This window comes from Salminus brasiliensis, chromosome 5, assembly GCF_030463535.1.
Source record: "Salminus brasiliensis chromosome 5, fSalBra1.hap2, whole genome shotgun sequence".
Taxonomy (NCBI): Eukaryota; Metazoa; Chordata; class Actinopteri; order Characiformes; family Bryconidae; genus Salminus; species Salminus brasiliensis.
Genome location: NC_132882.1, coordinates 16,679,473 through 16,696,404, shown reverse-complemented (window position 1 = coordinate 16,696,404; position 16,932 = coordinate 16,679,473). Strand labels below are relative to the sequence as shown.

At 41.1% G+C, this 16,932-nt stretch overlaps 1 protein-coding gene across 1 annotated transcript; it reads right to left on the bottom strand.

The window, feature by feature from the left end:
• Positions 1 to 1,011: 1,011 nt before the first annotated feature.
• On the bottom strand, positions 1,012 to 15,584 carry pomgnt2 (protein O-linked mannose N-acetylglucosaminyltransferase 2 (beta 1,4-)). The gene is made up of 2 exons (XM_072679669.1): positions 15,254 to 15,584; positions 1,012 to 5,900 (listed from the first exon to the last, which is right to left on the bottom strand). The coding sequence occupies exon 2, from the start codon at positions 5,863 to 5,865 to the stop codon at positions 4,099 to 4,101; it is 1,767 nt and encodes a 588-aa protein (XP_072535770.1). The 5' UTR covers positions 5,866 to 5,900; positions 15,254 to 15,584; the 3' UTR covers positions 1,012 to 4,098.
• Positions 15,585 to 16,932: the final 1,348 nt, after the last annotated feature.

Here is a 16,932-nt window from a genome sequence, read left to right as displayed (position 1 = left end):
ATCAAGGGAAGTAAACAAGAGTACATCGTGCTTTTGGTGGAGTAAATGTCTCTCTGCCCAGGGAAAGCTGTCTACTATATTGTGGAGCATCAGTGTGAAGATTTGATTGCATTCACTGAGAAGAGTGTTGGTGAGGTCAGGATGTTGGATAATCACAATCCTCATCTCAACCCCAACTCATTCCAAACGTACTGGGTGGAGCACCATCATTCCAGAGAACACAGTTCCACTGCTCCACAGCACAAAGCTGGGGGCTTTATACCCCTCTAGCCACACCTGGCATTAGGCACGGTGCCAATAGGTTAATGTTAATCTGCCCCACAAACTCTACTGTTCTATTGTGAATACTTCTCGACAGTGACTAGACAAGCTGAGTGTGTGTACTTGCACATCTTAAAGTAGCTGAATAGATTCATTAGAAGGGGTGTCCACAAATATTTGGACATGTATTGTAGACCTATAGCAGAACACTTAATGACAAAAGACAACTAGACACTACAGCACTTTTATTTGGGAATAATAAAAAAAACTAAATTGGAAGAACAGCTGGGGAAGGGTGCCACTCATACCTGCAAACTGTCAAACCTGAAATGAATCAAATTGTGTCCAAAGTGTGTTGCTGATAACTACATTATCACCTGCTAATGATCATTTTAAAATCCATTAAACTCTCATTTAATTACCAATTCCAATCTAATTATGATAAATGGTAGTGTCAAATCATTTTCAATTATTTTGAACATCACAGTTTAGAAACTGAGCTCAGTTTGATAGGCAGTTACTGCATTACGGCTCCCTGAGCCATATTCATTTGAGAAGCATCATAGTGAAATCAGATCTTATATTGTAAGCCAGCAGAAAACAGCACACAGAGAGTGCAGGATACGAGGAGATAAAGATGGAGCAACCACTCAAGAGAACGGCTTTAGACCAGCAGCTTCAGCTTCCAAAGTAAGTCTCTTTTAACTAAAAATAGAACTTAATAACATGCAAAAATGAGCACAGACAGGGTAGAAAACGAAACATTTTATTGTTCTAATCACATTTCCTCAGGGTCCACACTTCCAAATACTTTGTAGAATTAAGTCATGCCCACTCTACCATCTTTCAGCGATCATCATCATGCTTCGGCAAAAACAGTCCCCCCCAGTGATATGTTAACCTTCTGCATATCGTAAATGAATCAGCAGTGCTTCAAGCTATTACAGAAATGACTCAACGAAGAGGATGTGGTTTCCAAACAATGAACTGAACCTAGAACGATCAGAGCGATTAAATAGTGATTAAACCCCTAGCTTTAATCTAAACAAGGAAAACAATACACAGTTATGTAAAACACAGAGGAAAAGCTACAGTTTTATTTAATGGTGTAGGATGTACAATACAATACGCTAGAATGACAATTTCCTAGCATGGTAAATCTCAAAGTGGCAGACACACAGTGCTAATGTGATCAGACATTTACATACACTCATCCTAGACAGGGATATTATGGCAATATTGGGCTTTCACTTATTTCTTTAAACTGATCTTTTTCAGGGGCAGAATTTACTGGACAATTTTTGGGGGGGTTTCTGAAATCAACACAGGGCCCAAAGTATACATACATGGTCGGAAACATCCATATACCCACTTAGATTGTTAATGTAACGGTGCTAAAAGCTCCAAAATATCTTTTAACTTGTCTGGGCCTTTTAGCTTCCTGTTAGTGACTGTTCCTGTCATGACCGACTACATTCATAGGCCTTCCATACTAGGAGCTGGGAGCTGCTGAGAGGGTGCCATCCAAGAAAGAAGTCCCTGCTCCAAGTTAGACACCTTCAAGCTGGACTCAAGGTCAGATGAGACAAAGATTGAGTTGTTTGGTCATAATGACCAGAGGTATATTTTGAGAAGTAAAGGTAAGGCATTCAGCCCCAAGAACACTGTGCCAACTGTTAAACATGGTGGTGGTAGCATCATGCTGTGCTGCCAGTGGAACTGGTACCCTACCCAAATTGGTTAAAAAAATTACGGAGGATTCTGCCAGAAGCTTATTAATGGTTACCAAAGAGGGCAAAGCCCAAAGAATTAAAACTTGTGCAGCCCGTTTATGTTTATGTCATTTAAAGATAGAGGTTGTATGCATACTCATTCTGCCTTTTCAAAGAAAAGCCATGACATTCATGTTATGACAACAACAACATCCATTCTGAGTGCATGTCAACTTCTGACCAAAGCTCTAGCACCTTTTATTTTCTCTACTTACACTTTCAACTCGAGAACAACATACCTCTCCTCACAGCTCCTCACAATACATTCTTATAATACAACCTTGGTACAGGAAACAGGAATTGATCACAGTTCTCCTCAGACTCAAGCATGGGTAATCAGTGCTATTGAATTACATATCCTCTTTCTTTGTTTACAGGCAGTGGACCTTACATCTATTTCACAGAAGATGAATTATTCTCATCTTGCCAATGTATGTAATAAGAGAATGTAGCTGAGATCTCATCTAAACAAAATGTATTCTAAACAAGAACCTGCCTTTTTAAGTTACCAGATTTTCCTTGTGTTGCTCCTTATTGGGTTAGCCTAATTACCCCCTCCTGAAATGACCCACATTATACATTTTTTGTAGAATTGGGTTTATTTTTTATTGTGTTTAATTAGTTTTTCTGTAAGTTGACTCATGACGTCGGTGTGTTTTCACGGACCAAATGTTCTGATAAGTTCACCTGTACTGAGCCTCATTCAAAAGAGTCCAGACTGAGACACTGCTTGTAACTTCCACATCCTTTCTGCGTTTTCTGCTATAGGATGAATACACTGATAAACAGAAATGTGTGGAGTTTGATGACATCACGAAAACTATTAAATATATTAACTTAAATATAATCATAATCATATAATCTTATTAAAGTACCTGAAATGTTATTTACATCAAACCCTTTAAAAAAGTGAGAAAAATTCAGTTGTTCATGGTGCAAGCAATTCTGTCAAAAGGTGGCATCTCTGAATGATAAATATAATGAGCGATGTTTCCTGCTTTGACTTTAGAACAACCTACAGTTTTAAGAGCAAACAGTGTTGGAACAAGGTGAAAAAGAAAGGATAGAGAAAAGAGAAAGCCCTTAAGGTCGGCATGGCAGGGAAGGTGAGGCAGAAAAAAAGTAAAGTTGTAAGACAGTAAGTAAACAATGACTGATTCTATTACAGTTCACATGCAACTCTTACCTTTAGCAAACCAAACTACAGTAATGTCTCTGTTAGCTAGTTAGTTATGCCTTACTTCTATCTGACATGCCAGGTCACGATTAAGTGACTCAGCATTCCTTTTTTTTTTTTTTTTGCACTTCTTTTATTTAAATGTACAGCATTTTAAATCGCTCTCATTGGCAACCTCTCAATATCAAAGAAGGTGAACATGAAATAAATGCTCTTTGTATAAAATAGAAAAAAAAGAACATCAGCAACCAAACAAAGCAATAACCAAGCTACCACCTACACGAAAAGGACAAATCGGAGACATTTTTTTTTTTAAGTCCACTTTGGTTTTTTGTACTAATTTGGGTTTATGCAAATGTGGTGTATCTAATATTAAGCTATCCAATCAGAAAAGGCATTGTGATGACTATGCAAAACATCTGGTCAAGAGGGCACCATCACAAAGATACATAAAACTCAGAACTGTAAAAAAAGAACAAAATCACTCCAGCCAAAAAAGTATTAAACCTTAAAGTATCAATCATCAGCGCAATCAGATATCAACATACACACACACACTGTCACAATCTCAACAGGAGCAGACTTTTTTCACTAATAAATAAAAATAAATTACACATTACTAATTTCTCATAAATAAAATCTGAATTGAAAATGTTTTTCTAGAAGAACTATATACCCATGACAAAACTAGAGAAGTCTTCTGAGAGGGTCAGGTTTGGCAGTTCAGTAGTCAGTATCATCTTCAGACCTTCTCAGCACAAACGTTCTTTAATCTTGCTCACTGTAGATTTGCTCCCCATAGATTTGCTCCCCAGCATGTTTTAAACTGCAGGAAACATCCACCTTCACAGCTCTTGATTTTTTTTAGCAAGTGTCAGTTTAACCAAGTCAGGTTTTACATATAAGAACATCTGCAAACGGTCCCAAAAGGTTCTTGTTAAAGATGCAACGCACCCATACTAGATATGTGGTAAAGGGCTTAATGTTCTCTGAGAAGGTATAGTTTTGATGAGGGAGAATGTAAGGCATGTATGTGTTCTCCCCCTGCTCTTGGATCCACACTTCATATTTGACCTCCCTCACCTTCAGGTACTTGAGGTTCCAAGGGATCTGCCATGACACAGCAAGCTTTGCCTCGTTGGTAGCTTGCACCGATGTCTGACACTTGGGTTCTCTGACTCGACCGGGATGTACTGTGCTGGCAGGCTTTGACTTTTTCAGATTAGGCTTAACTTTGAGACCTTCTTTAAGGACTTCCAAAAAGGAAGGAATGTCCACAATGGTGTCTTGATAAATCCGGAAAAGCCATTCAGGGTTGCGGCAGCAGAGGTGTCTCGGTACCTCCTTGCTAGCTAGGATCCGTTCCTGCTCCTCTTTCTCCAAGTGTGTGATGCCTCCCTGATCCCAAGGGCGGTCAGGATAGGCCACGGAATTCTCCTCAATGTTGTTTCTCCATGCCACATACTGGAGATCCATTCCAGGCAAGGAGGCCAGGGTTTTGTATGGAGAGTACTGCTCTGGGTTGACCGCATATGGGAAGAGTTCTATCACAGCAGCTCCTCGAGGCAGAAACATGGAGGTGATCAGCTGGGCTCCGTGCATGCTGACCAACATGGATGCCCCACTGATGACCTGGACTATGCTATCGAATGTCTGCTCGTCCAAGGACACGGTGACTGTCCTCATCTTGAACTCTTGAGCCAAAGCTAGAATCAGCTCTGCCTCATTAAGTATTAATCTGTTAGAAGCACGACTAAAAACGACAATGTAATCATCATCATCATTCTCAGACCTCTGATCTTTTGTGATATTCAGCCTTTCCATCATGAACGAGGCAAACTGCCGGATCTCGTTCCCTGACACCAGAATGTTGGCCTTGGGACCTTGAGGCTGCACAAAGCCATACTGATACCAAGTGGTCATCTTTGACAATCCCACGTAAGATTTGGTGAAACACATGAGCTTGCCAAAGTTCCGTAACTGGTCCTTAAGCAATGGTTGCTTGCTGCTAAGCAGACGGTAGAGGTCAAAATGGGCCCCCTCTCCCCAGCCTTCCATGAAGACAAGCCTGGCTTCATCATCCAAGTCTGAGTACTGCCGCATGGTGTAGAATATAGGTAGAAGGTCATCGTGGAAGATGTGCATTAGATTATCAGGGTTGAAGCGATTGAGGATGAGGGTGACGTCTGGCACAAACACAGGTTTCGGCATGTATTTCAGTGCAGCTGCAGGTAATTCCAAGAAATTAAAATACTGAGTATTATGGTCCTCGACAGAGGACAAGTCCAGCAGGGCTGGCTGGAAACGACGAGGGCCTAAATTGGGGAGCATAACCGAGGCATTGCTGTGGAAGAAGACAAACTCCTCAGCCTCGGTACAGTAGCAAAGATAGTCAAAGCGGCAGATGCGGTCAGTGTGCATCTTGCCTGAGCAGACCATTCTCGTGCCCTGTTCTTGCAGTGCCAGCAGGGCAGCATGGTAATCGATGCGTACCTGCGAGAGCTCCTGGGACTGCCGCGTGAGATGCAGCTCCTCCTCCAGTTGGGTCATGTGCTCGCTTAGTCGAACGTACTTCCATAGCAGTGCCGCCACCACCGACACCAGCAGGCCGTTCAGCACAGCTGGCAGGTTCATTCTACAGCCTAAAGCACGCATTGCAACAGGATGCTGGCTCCACGCTCATGCTCCACCTGGACCAATTAAAGAGAATTCAATTAGCTACGAACATCAAATTGGTGCATATTCTGTTAAAAACATTCAATATTCATATAACAACTACTGTTATTTATTGTGTGTTCCGTTGAATTTACAAGTTCTTCTGTTTCATTAAAAATAAGAGCACAAACAACGCTAAAAGAACAATCCTATCAACAGAAACATTTGACATCTGAGGCACAGGTTTTGATCAGGAGAATCTGGAAGGAAAACACATCACTCTAATAGGTCTGAGCAGGCAGGCTCAGAGGCTGGACTCCATTTTCACTCTGTCGTATCTCTTTTCTCTTGGTACTGGGTTACGGAAAAGAAGGACCGCTGGCTTAACCTCTCATCTCAACATCTGATTTTCTGAGCAACTCCCATTCTCAAATAGCCATCTGAGCCATGGAACATAACCAGCAGCCAGATACACACACACACACACACACACACACACACACACACACACACAAACACAAACACAAACACTAACACAAACACAAACACTAACACTAACACTAACACTAACAGCTTTAGCCCAACAGTGCATCATTCCGAGTGTCCTTAAGTTGCCTTTGGTGCACTGAGAAAGTAGCTGCTTTCTTTGAGAGAACAGAGTTGCCCTACGGGCCAATATTATAATCTTCCAGTCTGTGAATCCGCACAGTCCATAGCCTTTTGGAAAGAACAAGTCAGAGTGGGAATAAAAAATAAAAAAAAAGTCCTGTTTCAACTCTCCCCTCCCCTCCTCTCATTTTGGAGCACAGAGCTCAACATGTACCACACTACAAGTAAGTCAAACACTGCATTAATACAGAATTCATTTTTAATAGTCATTTCAAGCAAAGATATTCTTCATTCTATCTTTATCTTTATCTGCTTTATTATTATGTAGAATTGAAACCACCAACAATCAAGACACATCACTCACTTAACAAAACCTAATATTTGATCCAAAACCTGATGCTCCATGGATAAAGGATGGATATGGGCATTGCTTAGGTATGAAAGCAATTTTGGTAACAACTGTGCTCAACTGGTTCAATTATTGGTCACATAGTGCATAGTTTTTCCTAACACTACTTTAACACTTCCAGATTGTATCATCAGTAAATGAGTTAAAAATGACAAAGGATAAAACATTTGTCTGTTTACATTTGTTTAATCACTGTTTGTGTCACTCAACCATTCTGCTTTTGACAATATCACCATGTACTCATGACCTATGCTACACCATGATTATTATATTATGATTACTGATTAATTACTGATTGTGTAAAAAGCACTATACAAATCAATTTGATTTGATTTGACATATTCTTACAGTACGATAAGAAGTTTGCATGCACTCATTACGGACATGAATGTGGATGCCATGGCAACATTGGGTATTTCTTTTCAAAAGAGTTTTCTGAAATCAACACAAAGTCTACATTTTAAATACAGGGTCAAAAATTGTGCCTAAACAAGGTGCATCTTGACCATTTTTTTAGGCTGATTTATCTAGTCTACAACCACATTTGATGTGTTTTGGCTCACTGTCCTGTTGAATCACAGTGTATGTACAAGTTTCAGCCGTACAGCTGATGGTTTGAGGCTATGCTAAGGGAGTCCCCCTTCATTATTCCATCCATTGTCTTTTCCCATGTGGTCAGTTGCAAACCTGAGGCCAGCTTCAGGATCTCCCTTTTTGGAGCATTCTGGGGGACAGTGTGGACCTTTATCCAGACAATAGCAAAGTGGTACATCTCCCAGTAACTTGTGCTTAAATACAACTGTTTGAACTGATGATTTTGTTCAAAATCGATTCTAGGAAACATTCCTGACTAAATCTGTGATTATCCTTCTCAGATTTGCTCTTTAGACTACAAGCTGTAGTAATTTAGGACCACTAAATGGAACTTAGTCTTAGCCTTGAAAAGTTAGCCCACATTTTAGACTTTCAGCACCAATGAATTCACAGAAGTTGGTGTAAGTATATTTTTGATCATGTATGTATGACTTTGAATCTGATGATTACAGAACACCCCCAAACTTGTGCACTAAAGTTTTTTTCCCTAATAAAGATGTTTTCTTTTCAAAAAGATTTTCAAGAAACTGAAAGCCCATGATGTGTGTATGCAAACATCTGACCACAACTGAATATTACCACAGTATACACCACTGTTTATTAACACATTACTTTTTCAAATGCATGAGGACACAAAAAATATATATTTTAAGGCCCTACACTGCTAGCTTTGCAACACCATGCGTATTGATTTTGTGTGACCACATTTAAGCAGACGTGCCCTGATAAAGCAAGTTTCCCTGGCTTGCTGCAGGTAGTCTGTGTTGGACTTACAGATGATCATCAGTAATAAAGAAAAGAGGGAGGGAAATAACTTCTGAGTGAAAAGGGCCAAACTACCCATTGCTATCCTCTGTAATAATTCCATACTCCTTCTCTCCTGGGAAATGTCACTTTAAGCTGTCAGGCATGATAGAAAGAAAAACATTCTGATGGATGTCAGAAGTGACAGTCTTTTGCTGCGTTTTCTGTAACCGGATCCACCTGCCGGAACTCATTTCCTACTGTAGAGACCACATACAAAAAGCTTTTAACAGCTGACGCTACAGATCACTACTAGTGCTAAATGGCTTAGAATTAAATCGCAAAACTGCCATTTCACTAGAAAACATGAACACCTCAATTACACATTCGAGATCTGAAAGAAAATGGACCATACTTGTTCAGCTCTTTCGCAAGAAATGCTAATTTTATCAAGCGATGAAAAGGGCAAATATCGCTCAATGTCATTTTTATCTGCAGAGTGTCAGATGTTGTTGAGACTCAGGCTGTACTACCCTCCAGTCAGCCAGGACAAGGACAGCAGCAGCGCTGCCAGCCGCGTGCTTTAATCCCCTTCACTGAACAGGGAAATCCAGAGGGATGCATGCACGGTCAGTGCCAAGTAATGAAACCCCTGAAAAATGTCAGCTGTGTAGTGAAATTTGCTAACAATGCCTTGGTGGCACTGTCTTAAGCCAACACGCTTGTTTAAGGGTGGCAGTTCTTTCTTTGGAGCAAAACAATTTGGGGTTTTAAAGTTAGACACAACCTCACAGTAACTTGGCACTGAGGAGATGTCCCCAGAGGTTCAAAGGCAAAGCTTAGGAATTTTGCTTCCGGATGTCCTGTTTCAAAATGGATCCGTGAAAAGGTCAATAATCTTAAGACTGCAATCCTTATAACTAAATTTTTTTCCATTTTTGTGATGTTGTGGCCTTGTGCTAAACAAAAAAGAAAAGAAAAACATTCCCCATCAATCTGTACCCAATATCCCACAATGAGAAAGTGAAATAAGAATGAGATTTGTCAAGAATGAAATTTATCAAAAAGCAAAAACTACAAAATATCCCAAGTATTCTGACCCTTTAATCAGTACTTAGTTGAAGCACATTTGGCAGCGATTAAAGCCTCCAATCTTCCTGGGTATGATGCCACAAGGTTTGCACACTTCTTTGCAGATCCTCTCAAGCTCTGTCAGGTTGGAAGGGGACCGACAGCCATTTCCAGGTCTCACCAGAGATATTTGATTGGGTTCCAGTCAGGGCTCTGGCTGGGCCACTCAAGGACATTCAGTTGTGCTTAAGGTTATTGTCTTGTTGAAAATTTAACCCTCTGCCCTGTCTGAGGTCCAGAGGGCTCTGGATCAGGATTTCATTAAGAATATCTCTGTAATTTGGGCCAGTCTCCCTTCCCAATTACTAAAAAACACCCCCACAGCAGGGATGGTACAAAGCAGGTGATGAGCAGTGTCTGATTTCCTCCAGAAATGATGCTTAGAACTGAGGCCAAAAAGTTTAACCTTGCTTTCAGCAGACCAGAGAATCCTGTTACACAGTCTGAAAGTCCTTTAGGTGCTTTTATGCACACTCCAGGTGGGTTCCCTTTACTGAGGAGAGGGTGTCTGCCTGGCCACTCTGACATAAAGCCCAGATTGGTGGTGTGCTGCAGTGATGGTTGACCTTCTGGAAGTTTCTCCCATCAGGATGTTTGGAGCTTAGCTAGAGTGACCATTGGGTTCTTGGTCACATAATTTTCTGTCCTTCTCCCCAGATTCGGCCAGCTTTAGGAAGAGTCCTGGTAATTCCAAACGTCTTTCTTTTAAGAATTACTATGGGAAGTGCAGCAGAATTATTTTGTAGCCATCACCAGATCTGTGCCTCCACACAATCCTGTGTCTGAGCTCTACAGGTAGTTCTTTCCTCCTCATGGCTTGGTTTTTACTCTGATGTGCATTATCAACTGTGAGACCTTATATAGAGTCTTTCCAAATCCTGTCCAATCAACTGAATTTATCATAGATAACTCTAATCAAGATGTAGAAACATCTCAAAGAGGATCAAGAGAAATGGGAGGTCCCATGCACAAGGTCCCAACATAAATGTGAAAGAAGTAAAAGGATCTGAGGACTTTCAGAATGCATTGCATGCAACTGAATTCCCTATAAAATTACTGTTCTTGTAAAAAGGCAGCGTCTGATAAAATCAACACATTAGAAGAGGGGCAGAATGAAACATTTAGTCAAAGGCTCCAGCTGAGATTTTTAAGCTATTTTGGTCTAAAGGACTATTTACACCCGACTCCCACAATATACAGTGTGCGTCTCTTGGAATTTATCCACCCACAATGTATCAGAGCCATCCTGCCCACGCCGCTCTATTACTGAATATTCTGAACACTCTTCGCTGATTTTTATTATTTATTTATTTATTTCAATTTGCTTTTTATTTTATGAACCACAGCAATTATAGCTTTGGTGTTCTGTTTTCGGTTATTCTTCACAGTGTATCTCACAGATAGGACGGAAAGTAGTTCATTTAAATGTTGAAGCCTATCCTCCTGTTTAACAGCTACACAAATGCTTTTGGACACCGCAGCTAAAAAAATAAGGAATTTCTATAAGCCCATCTCGTAGTGCACTGATGCCTACACACTGCTCACGTCATCTTGAATTTAACATGCAAACTGACACTCTGTAAGTGATACTGAAGCAAAGGCATCTGAGAGAATGCAAAACTGCTGCATGAGGATCAGGATCAAAGAGGAAGGCATTTGGAATGTTTAAAAATGCAGAAATCATTTATTTCGTGCTGCTTTACACCTTTCATTACCTTTCCGCTGGTCAGAATCTCTCTGGGGCATCGTTTGGAGGTGTGACTGCTCTGGCCTATTTCTAGTTCAGTTGGACTAGGTGCACCATGAGATACGCTGTGCATGCTGAAGGAAGGAAGGAATGAGAGGGCTGGCCAAATGTTCATGGGGAAAATGTAAATACTACTGTGTGACATTCTTCTACCAAACTATCAATACACCCCCTCATAGTCATACAGGCTAACACTGTGTAGACCAGTTGGGGCATGCAAGAGATAGCCAGCGTGAACCTTTTCAGTAATTTGTGTTTCAACGGCTATTCTGTTTGATCAGACCAGATGAACTGAAATCAATGAACCTCGGGCACCCATGACCCCATTGCTAAAAGAGCCCGAAGACCTGCCGTTTTGAATATGCTCAGACCCAGTCGTCTAGCCATCACAATTTAACCCTTGTCAAAGTGGTTCAGATCCTTATGCTTGGCCATTTTACCTGCTTTCCACAAATCAACTTTCGGAACTACCTGTTCATTTATTCACCCAATATAACCCCCCCCTCTCTCCACCCACCCCGACAGGTGCGACTGTAACATTATGACCAATGTTAATCATTTCAGTGCTGTTAATGTTATGGCTGATCTGTGTATACATTCATGTACTTAAAAGCTTTAATATATAGATTCAGTCAAGCTTCGTTCCAAGACAAAAGGCTTTAATATCTATTCCCTGTCCTGAGACAGGCAAACACATTAAACAGACATTGAGTCGAGTAAATTTGCACTAATTTGTTAAGGAGTCTAAAGACTCTTTGAGGAGTTAGAGCCAGGAGACCCGGCTCTGCCGGAGTCATTCAGACAGAGCTCTCCGTGCTTTAGCAGCGCTCATATAGAAGGAGGAGGAGGAGGAGGATATGTCCTTGAAATGCTCTCCTTCGTTTTCTCCGTATGAATGGAGAGTTAAAGAAAGGGATGACATCAGGGTAGCGGGGGAATTAAAAGCTCCAGGTGTGTATTTGTGTGAGAGTGTGCGTTTGGCCTGCCTGCCAAGGCTCCCCTGGCTCTGTGGTATACAGCTGTGTTATTTGCTATGTGGATGATAAGCACCACAATGATGGGGGAAGGCAGCCTAGTGCTTCCAATGCATTTTAATCAGGCTCCTGGAAAGACACTGCTCTCAGTCTTTCGCTGGCTCTCCTCCCTGATGTGTCCCTTAGGGACAACCAAGGAGATCCCCTAGCTCAGTTCCAGCCCAATTCCCCCAACCACCCCCACCTCAATCCACAAACAGTTCATAGGCTGAGAACACGCATTATGCCTTCTTTCACCACTGCCTTATTTACTTTTCCTTCAACCATTCCGGACATGCCGTTGTTCATCTGTATCCCAGTCATGATGTATCGGTCGTGCTCAGTGGATGGCCCTTTTACTTAGTGGATGGAGTTAAATGGCCACACCAGGGCCACAGCATTTAACATAAGTCTACATCAGGGAAGGACAGTGGTTACCAGACCTAGCCCTGGAGTAGCCCCTGCTTTGCATATTTGGTTCCTAGCTCCATCTGAACCAACTATTATTATCGGAATAGGCCCTTCCTGAAAAGAAGTGGCAGAGTAAGGTCAGTATAGAAACGATGGCATTTTGCAAAATGCACACAATATTTCAACAACTTAAACATTTGCATATGTAATATTTATTCCTTTTATAAAATTATTTTAGGACATTTTTGTACTTGGAATATGGGGCAACTTTGCCCTTCTCCTTGTTTTTTTTCTGATGCTGGTCTATAGTAAAGCTATTTAGCACCACAGCCAGTACTAAACATTCATCAACAGTATTTTCTAAACATTATTCCTTCTAACTGCTTTAGAAGTTTATTTTCAGAGAAAATAAATGGGAAAGATTTGGCTGATTTTTGGATATCAATAATATCAAACTTGAACCATATCTAAAGTACAATTTATCTACACTCTAATGTTAGCAGGCTAGACCAAACCCTCGACCAGGATAAACAAGTAAAATAATAATAGAGGGTGCAGAGGGTGGTGAAGGCTGCACAGAGGTCTGTCGGAGTCAGCCTCCCCACCACCACGGACATATACACCTCCAGATGCAGGAAAAGGGCTACCTGCATCATGAAGGACCCCACTCACCCAGTACACTCACTGTTTGTCCCGCTCCCCTCAGGCAGGAGGCTGCGGAGCATTAAGTGTAGAACGAACAGACTGAGGAACAGCTTCATTCCGGAAGCTGTAAGACTTTTAAACGCCACTTAGTGGAACCACTGCAACGACACTTTGACGACACTGTTCACTTTAAATACACTCTGCTGCTACCTTCTCCATTTACTTCTCTCTGTATTTTATTTTCATTTTTACATATATTTTTATATATTTATGTATATTTTATTTATTTAAGTACTGCTGTCTGGGTAAAACTGGGTCCTTGGGTACCACAATTTCGTTCCACCCCATGTACCACATGTGATGCGAATGACAAGTCTCCTTGAATCCTTGAATCCTTGAATAGTTAATTGTATAATTTCATGTGTTTGTTAATTCACGTACTCAAACTGTATATGTGATCTGTAACTGGAGCACAGTAGCATAAACGGCATCTAAATTCATTAAGGCTCACCGATATCACATTCTGAAGGGTTACAGGCAACGTTCCAGTTGCTGGCTGCAGGCTAAGAAAGAGTCAGTCTGCCTTAGCACCCCTCGCTTCCCCAGAGATGGATGAGGAATGGGGCTGAGGCAGTCTTCCAGCAAGGGTTACAAGAAACAATGTCACTGGGCCTCCTGAGGAAAGGACCCTACGTAAGACTGCAGCACTGAGGTGGAGGACGGCAAAATGATAACACATGAATACGGAAGGAGTATGACTACTAAATGTGGTCGCATGCAAGGAGGACAGAAATGCAATCCAATGCAACCAATTACAGGAAAGGATTTAAATCTATACTTTTAAAGTAGCTAAATGAATAAACATCAGTGTCTGTATGGACATAAACAGGCTCAATACACAGGCTCAATATACACCATAGTTTTTTATATGTGGTGCGCTAAAAATTGGCCAGACTTTCACATCAACAAATATTTATGCCTATTTGTCGATTGGTAAAAAAGAACAATCTGATCATACTAAATATAGGTCCTTAGGTGCCAGAAGTACAGAAACAATTCCGCACACTTTACAAGATTTTACAATCACAGCTGGCTGAACTCACGCAATTTATATTTCACCTTACCTTTCATGAGGCAGCAGATATTTCTGCCATGTTTAGTCAGTTTGACTGGTGTAGCCTTTAGTGCTTCGGCAGATAAGATCTTGCTGGGCACACTAAAGGAAAAATCCAATTTCCCCAAGTTACTGACAGCTCACTCAATGCACCTTATTCCCTTTCACATCTTTTATTTGCCCGTGCTTTGACTTCACTATGCTGGACAAGTGTTATGCCCCCCCCATCACAGGTTACTGACCTTTGTTGTATTTCACCACATGTATGTCCATGTTTGTCCACTCGTTGACATAATGTGAATCTGTCAGTTTCACCTCATATTTCACCCTGAATGTGGTCAAAAACGGCTTAGATGAAATCTTTTTATATCGACTTCTACTGAAAGTTAGGACGGTTTTCTCGTACTGCTGTAAAGTTGCTGTTGGAGATGCTACAGCTGGTTTTCCCTCTATTATCCCATTCAAAAAGACTGAATAACTTAATAAAGAATTTGCCCAATTTCTCTAGTTTTATTAATTCTACTTATTTATAGTATTCTCATCATCATCACCATAATTATTTCACCTATTAAAGACCTGTGGCCAGTTTCTCCCCTCACCTCACCACTGCTCTGCTCTATGTTGTGCTGAGCTGTAAATCTAAATGAATGAAGTGACAGACATTAGTTTTCTGTTTAATCGCTGTATTCCTTCAAATCATCCAACTGATCAAACAAAGGCTGTCGATTCAGTGCACTGCTCGATTTTAGAGGAGTGAAAATCAGTGAACAGGGAGGATGAGCATCTTTCTGACTCCTAGTTAGCAGCCTGATCCAGCACAGGAGATGCATTACGTAGAGCCCTAGCAACTACCTTTACCCTCGACTGAAAATATCTGGCGCGGAAAAACTTTACTCACAAACAAGTTCACGAAAAGAAACATGCCAAATCAACCGGAGTGTCAGCAAACAGACAGGTAATGCCATACTTACCGGGCTGTGGGTGAAAGTGGAGGGGAAACGAGGCTCTGAGTGACTGCGGCTCCCTCTCCCTCTCCCTCTCCCTCTCCCTCTCTCTCTCCCTCGGTCGCTCACTCGCCTGAGTGGACCACACCAGCCGAGGAGTCTACAGACAATCAGCGCGTCCGGGGTTTGGCTTTATGCACTCAACACGGTCTGCATTCATACCCCCTACACGCAGAGAGGCTGACCAGCGTGTCCAGACAGTGTTGTTGTACAGATAAATGCAGCCCCTGCGCTGTGAATCTGCAGAGCCCTGAGCCAGTCCAGCTGTCTGAACCAGGAGTCTCCACCCACAACACACAGCGATCTCGCATCAAGATCTCGCGATATCTCATCGTGATCTTTTCCCTTGCCTTGTCGTTGAAGCGTGTACCCGCTACCAGCCGATCTCTCTAGTAGTGTGTCCTGCTGTCCGGCTCACTGAGGGAGTGTGGCTCAGTAACGGTCACAGCTAAAATCATTAAACTCAAGACATTTTGTAGGCGAGCGTCGGTTTAGTGAGCATTTTGTTCTTTGTCACGTTGTGGCAAAGCATTTAATGAGTACGGAGCACCAAAAAGGACATGACAAAAAAATAACATGGGTTTCCCATTTCCATCAAGAGCCCCCCCCAATCTCCAGATAACTATCCAGACATCATCTAAAATTATCCAGATAATTACCTCAATATAATTATTTTGAGAAAAATATATTTTCCCAGGCATTACTTTTTTTCATGGAAACACCCATGCCATTTTTTTATCTCATGTTCTTTTGGGCTCCGTTTTGATAAGATTTTGATAAGATTACAACATAATTAATGCATAATATTTGCATACTCAGTTATTAAAGTTATTTTTTTTTAATAGCTGTTGATTATCTATGATATCTTAGTTAAAGCATACAGTGTGAATGTATTAATAAAAACTAAAATATTTTTAATATTGCTTGTTAATTTTCTGGATAAATTGCCCCTAGGTGTTTGTAGTATCCTGCAAAGAAATGGTGTCCTGTCCAAGGAGTATTCTTGCCGTGCGCCCAGTGATTCTGGGTAGGCTCAGCACCCAGTGCGACCCTGACCACATCGAAAATTTTACTATTTGCAGCTGAGTTGACAACCACTTGAAGAATATCCCTTTTTCATCTCAGTATTTATTTATTTTTGTTGTCTAGTTGAATATATTTTAATATTTTTGTCTATTGGAAGTACTGTGGTTCTGGGAATCCCAATCTTTCTGGTGATCTATTTAATCACACGTTTTAAGCAGAGGTATGCTCTTTAGCTTTAGCAGGTGAGTTGGGCTTCTGTGTGTACCAGCTTTTCCATGCCTTTCAACCATGGTCACACACTTGGAAAATCTGCTCAGCATTATGTATGTTATACCTTAATTGTTTATTTGTTGTAGAAATAATTAGAATTAAATTTAGAATATTAATGCTTATTTAAGAACAGTTGCAAAGGGGAGATTTAAAAAGTGCTGTAAAAAATTTAAAAATCCAGATGGGTTGGCTTTCTCCACTAAGACCCGTTTGCCCTGGGATGCTGCATTCAGACTCGTTTTCTGACTATTTACGCAGAATGCTGTACGATTGTTTTACCCAGCCAACTCTATGAGATTATGAACATAGAGATATTTTTCTTAGGCCTCAAAAAAATCCTGCTTTAATGT

Coding starts and splice junctions, on each gene's coding strand:
- pomgnt2 (XM_072679669.1), bottom strand. CDS start 5,865: ATGCGTGCTTTAGGCTGTAGAATGAACCTGCCAGCTGTGCTGAACGGC.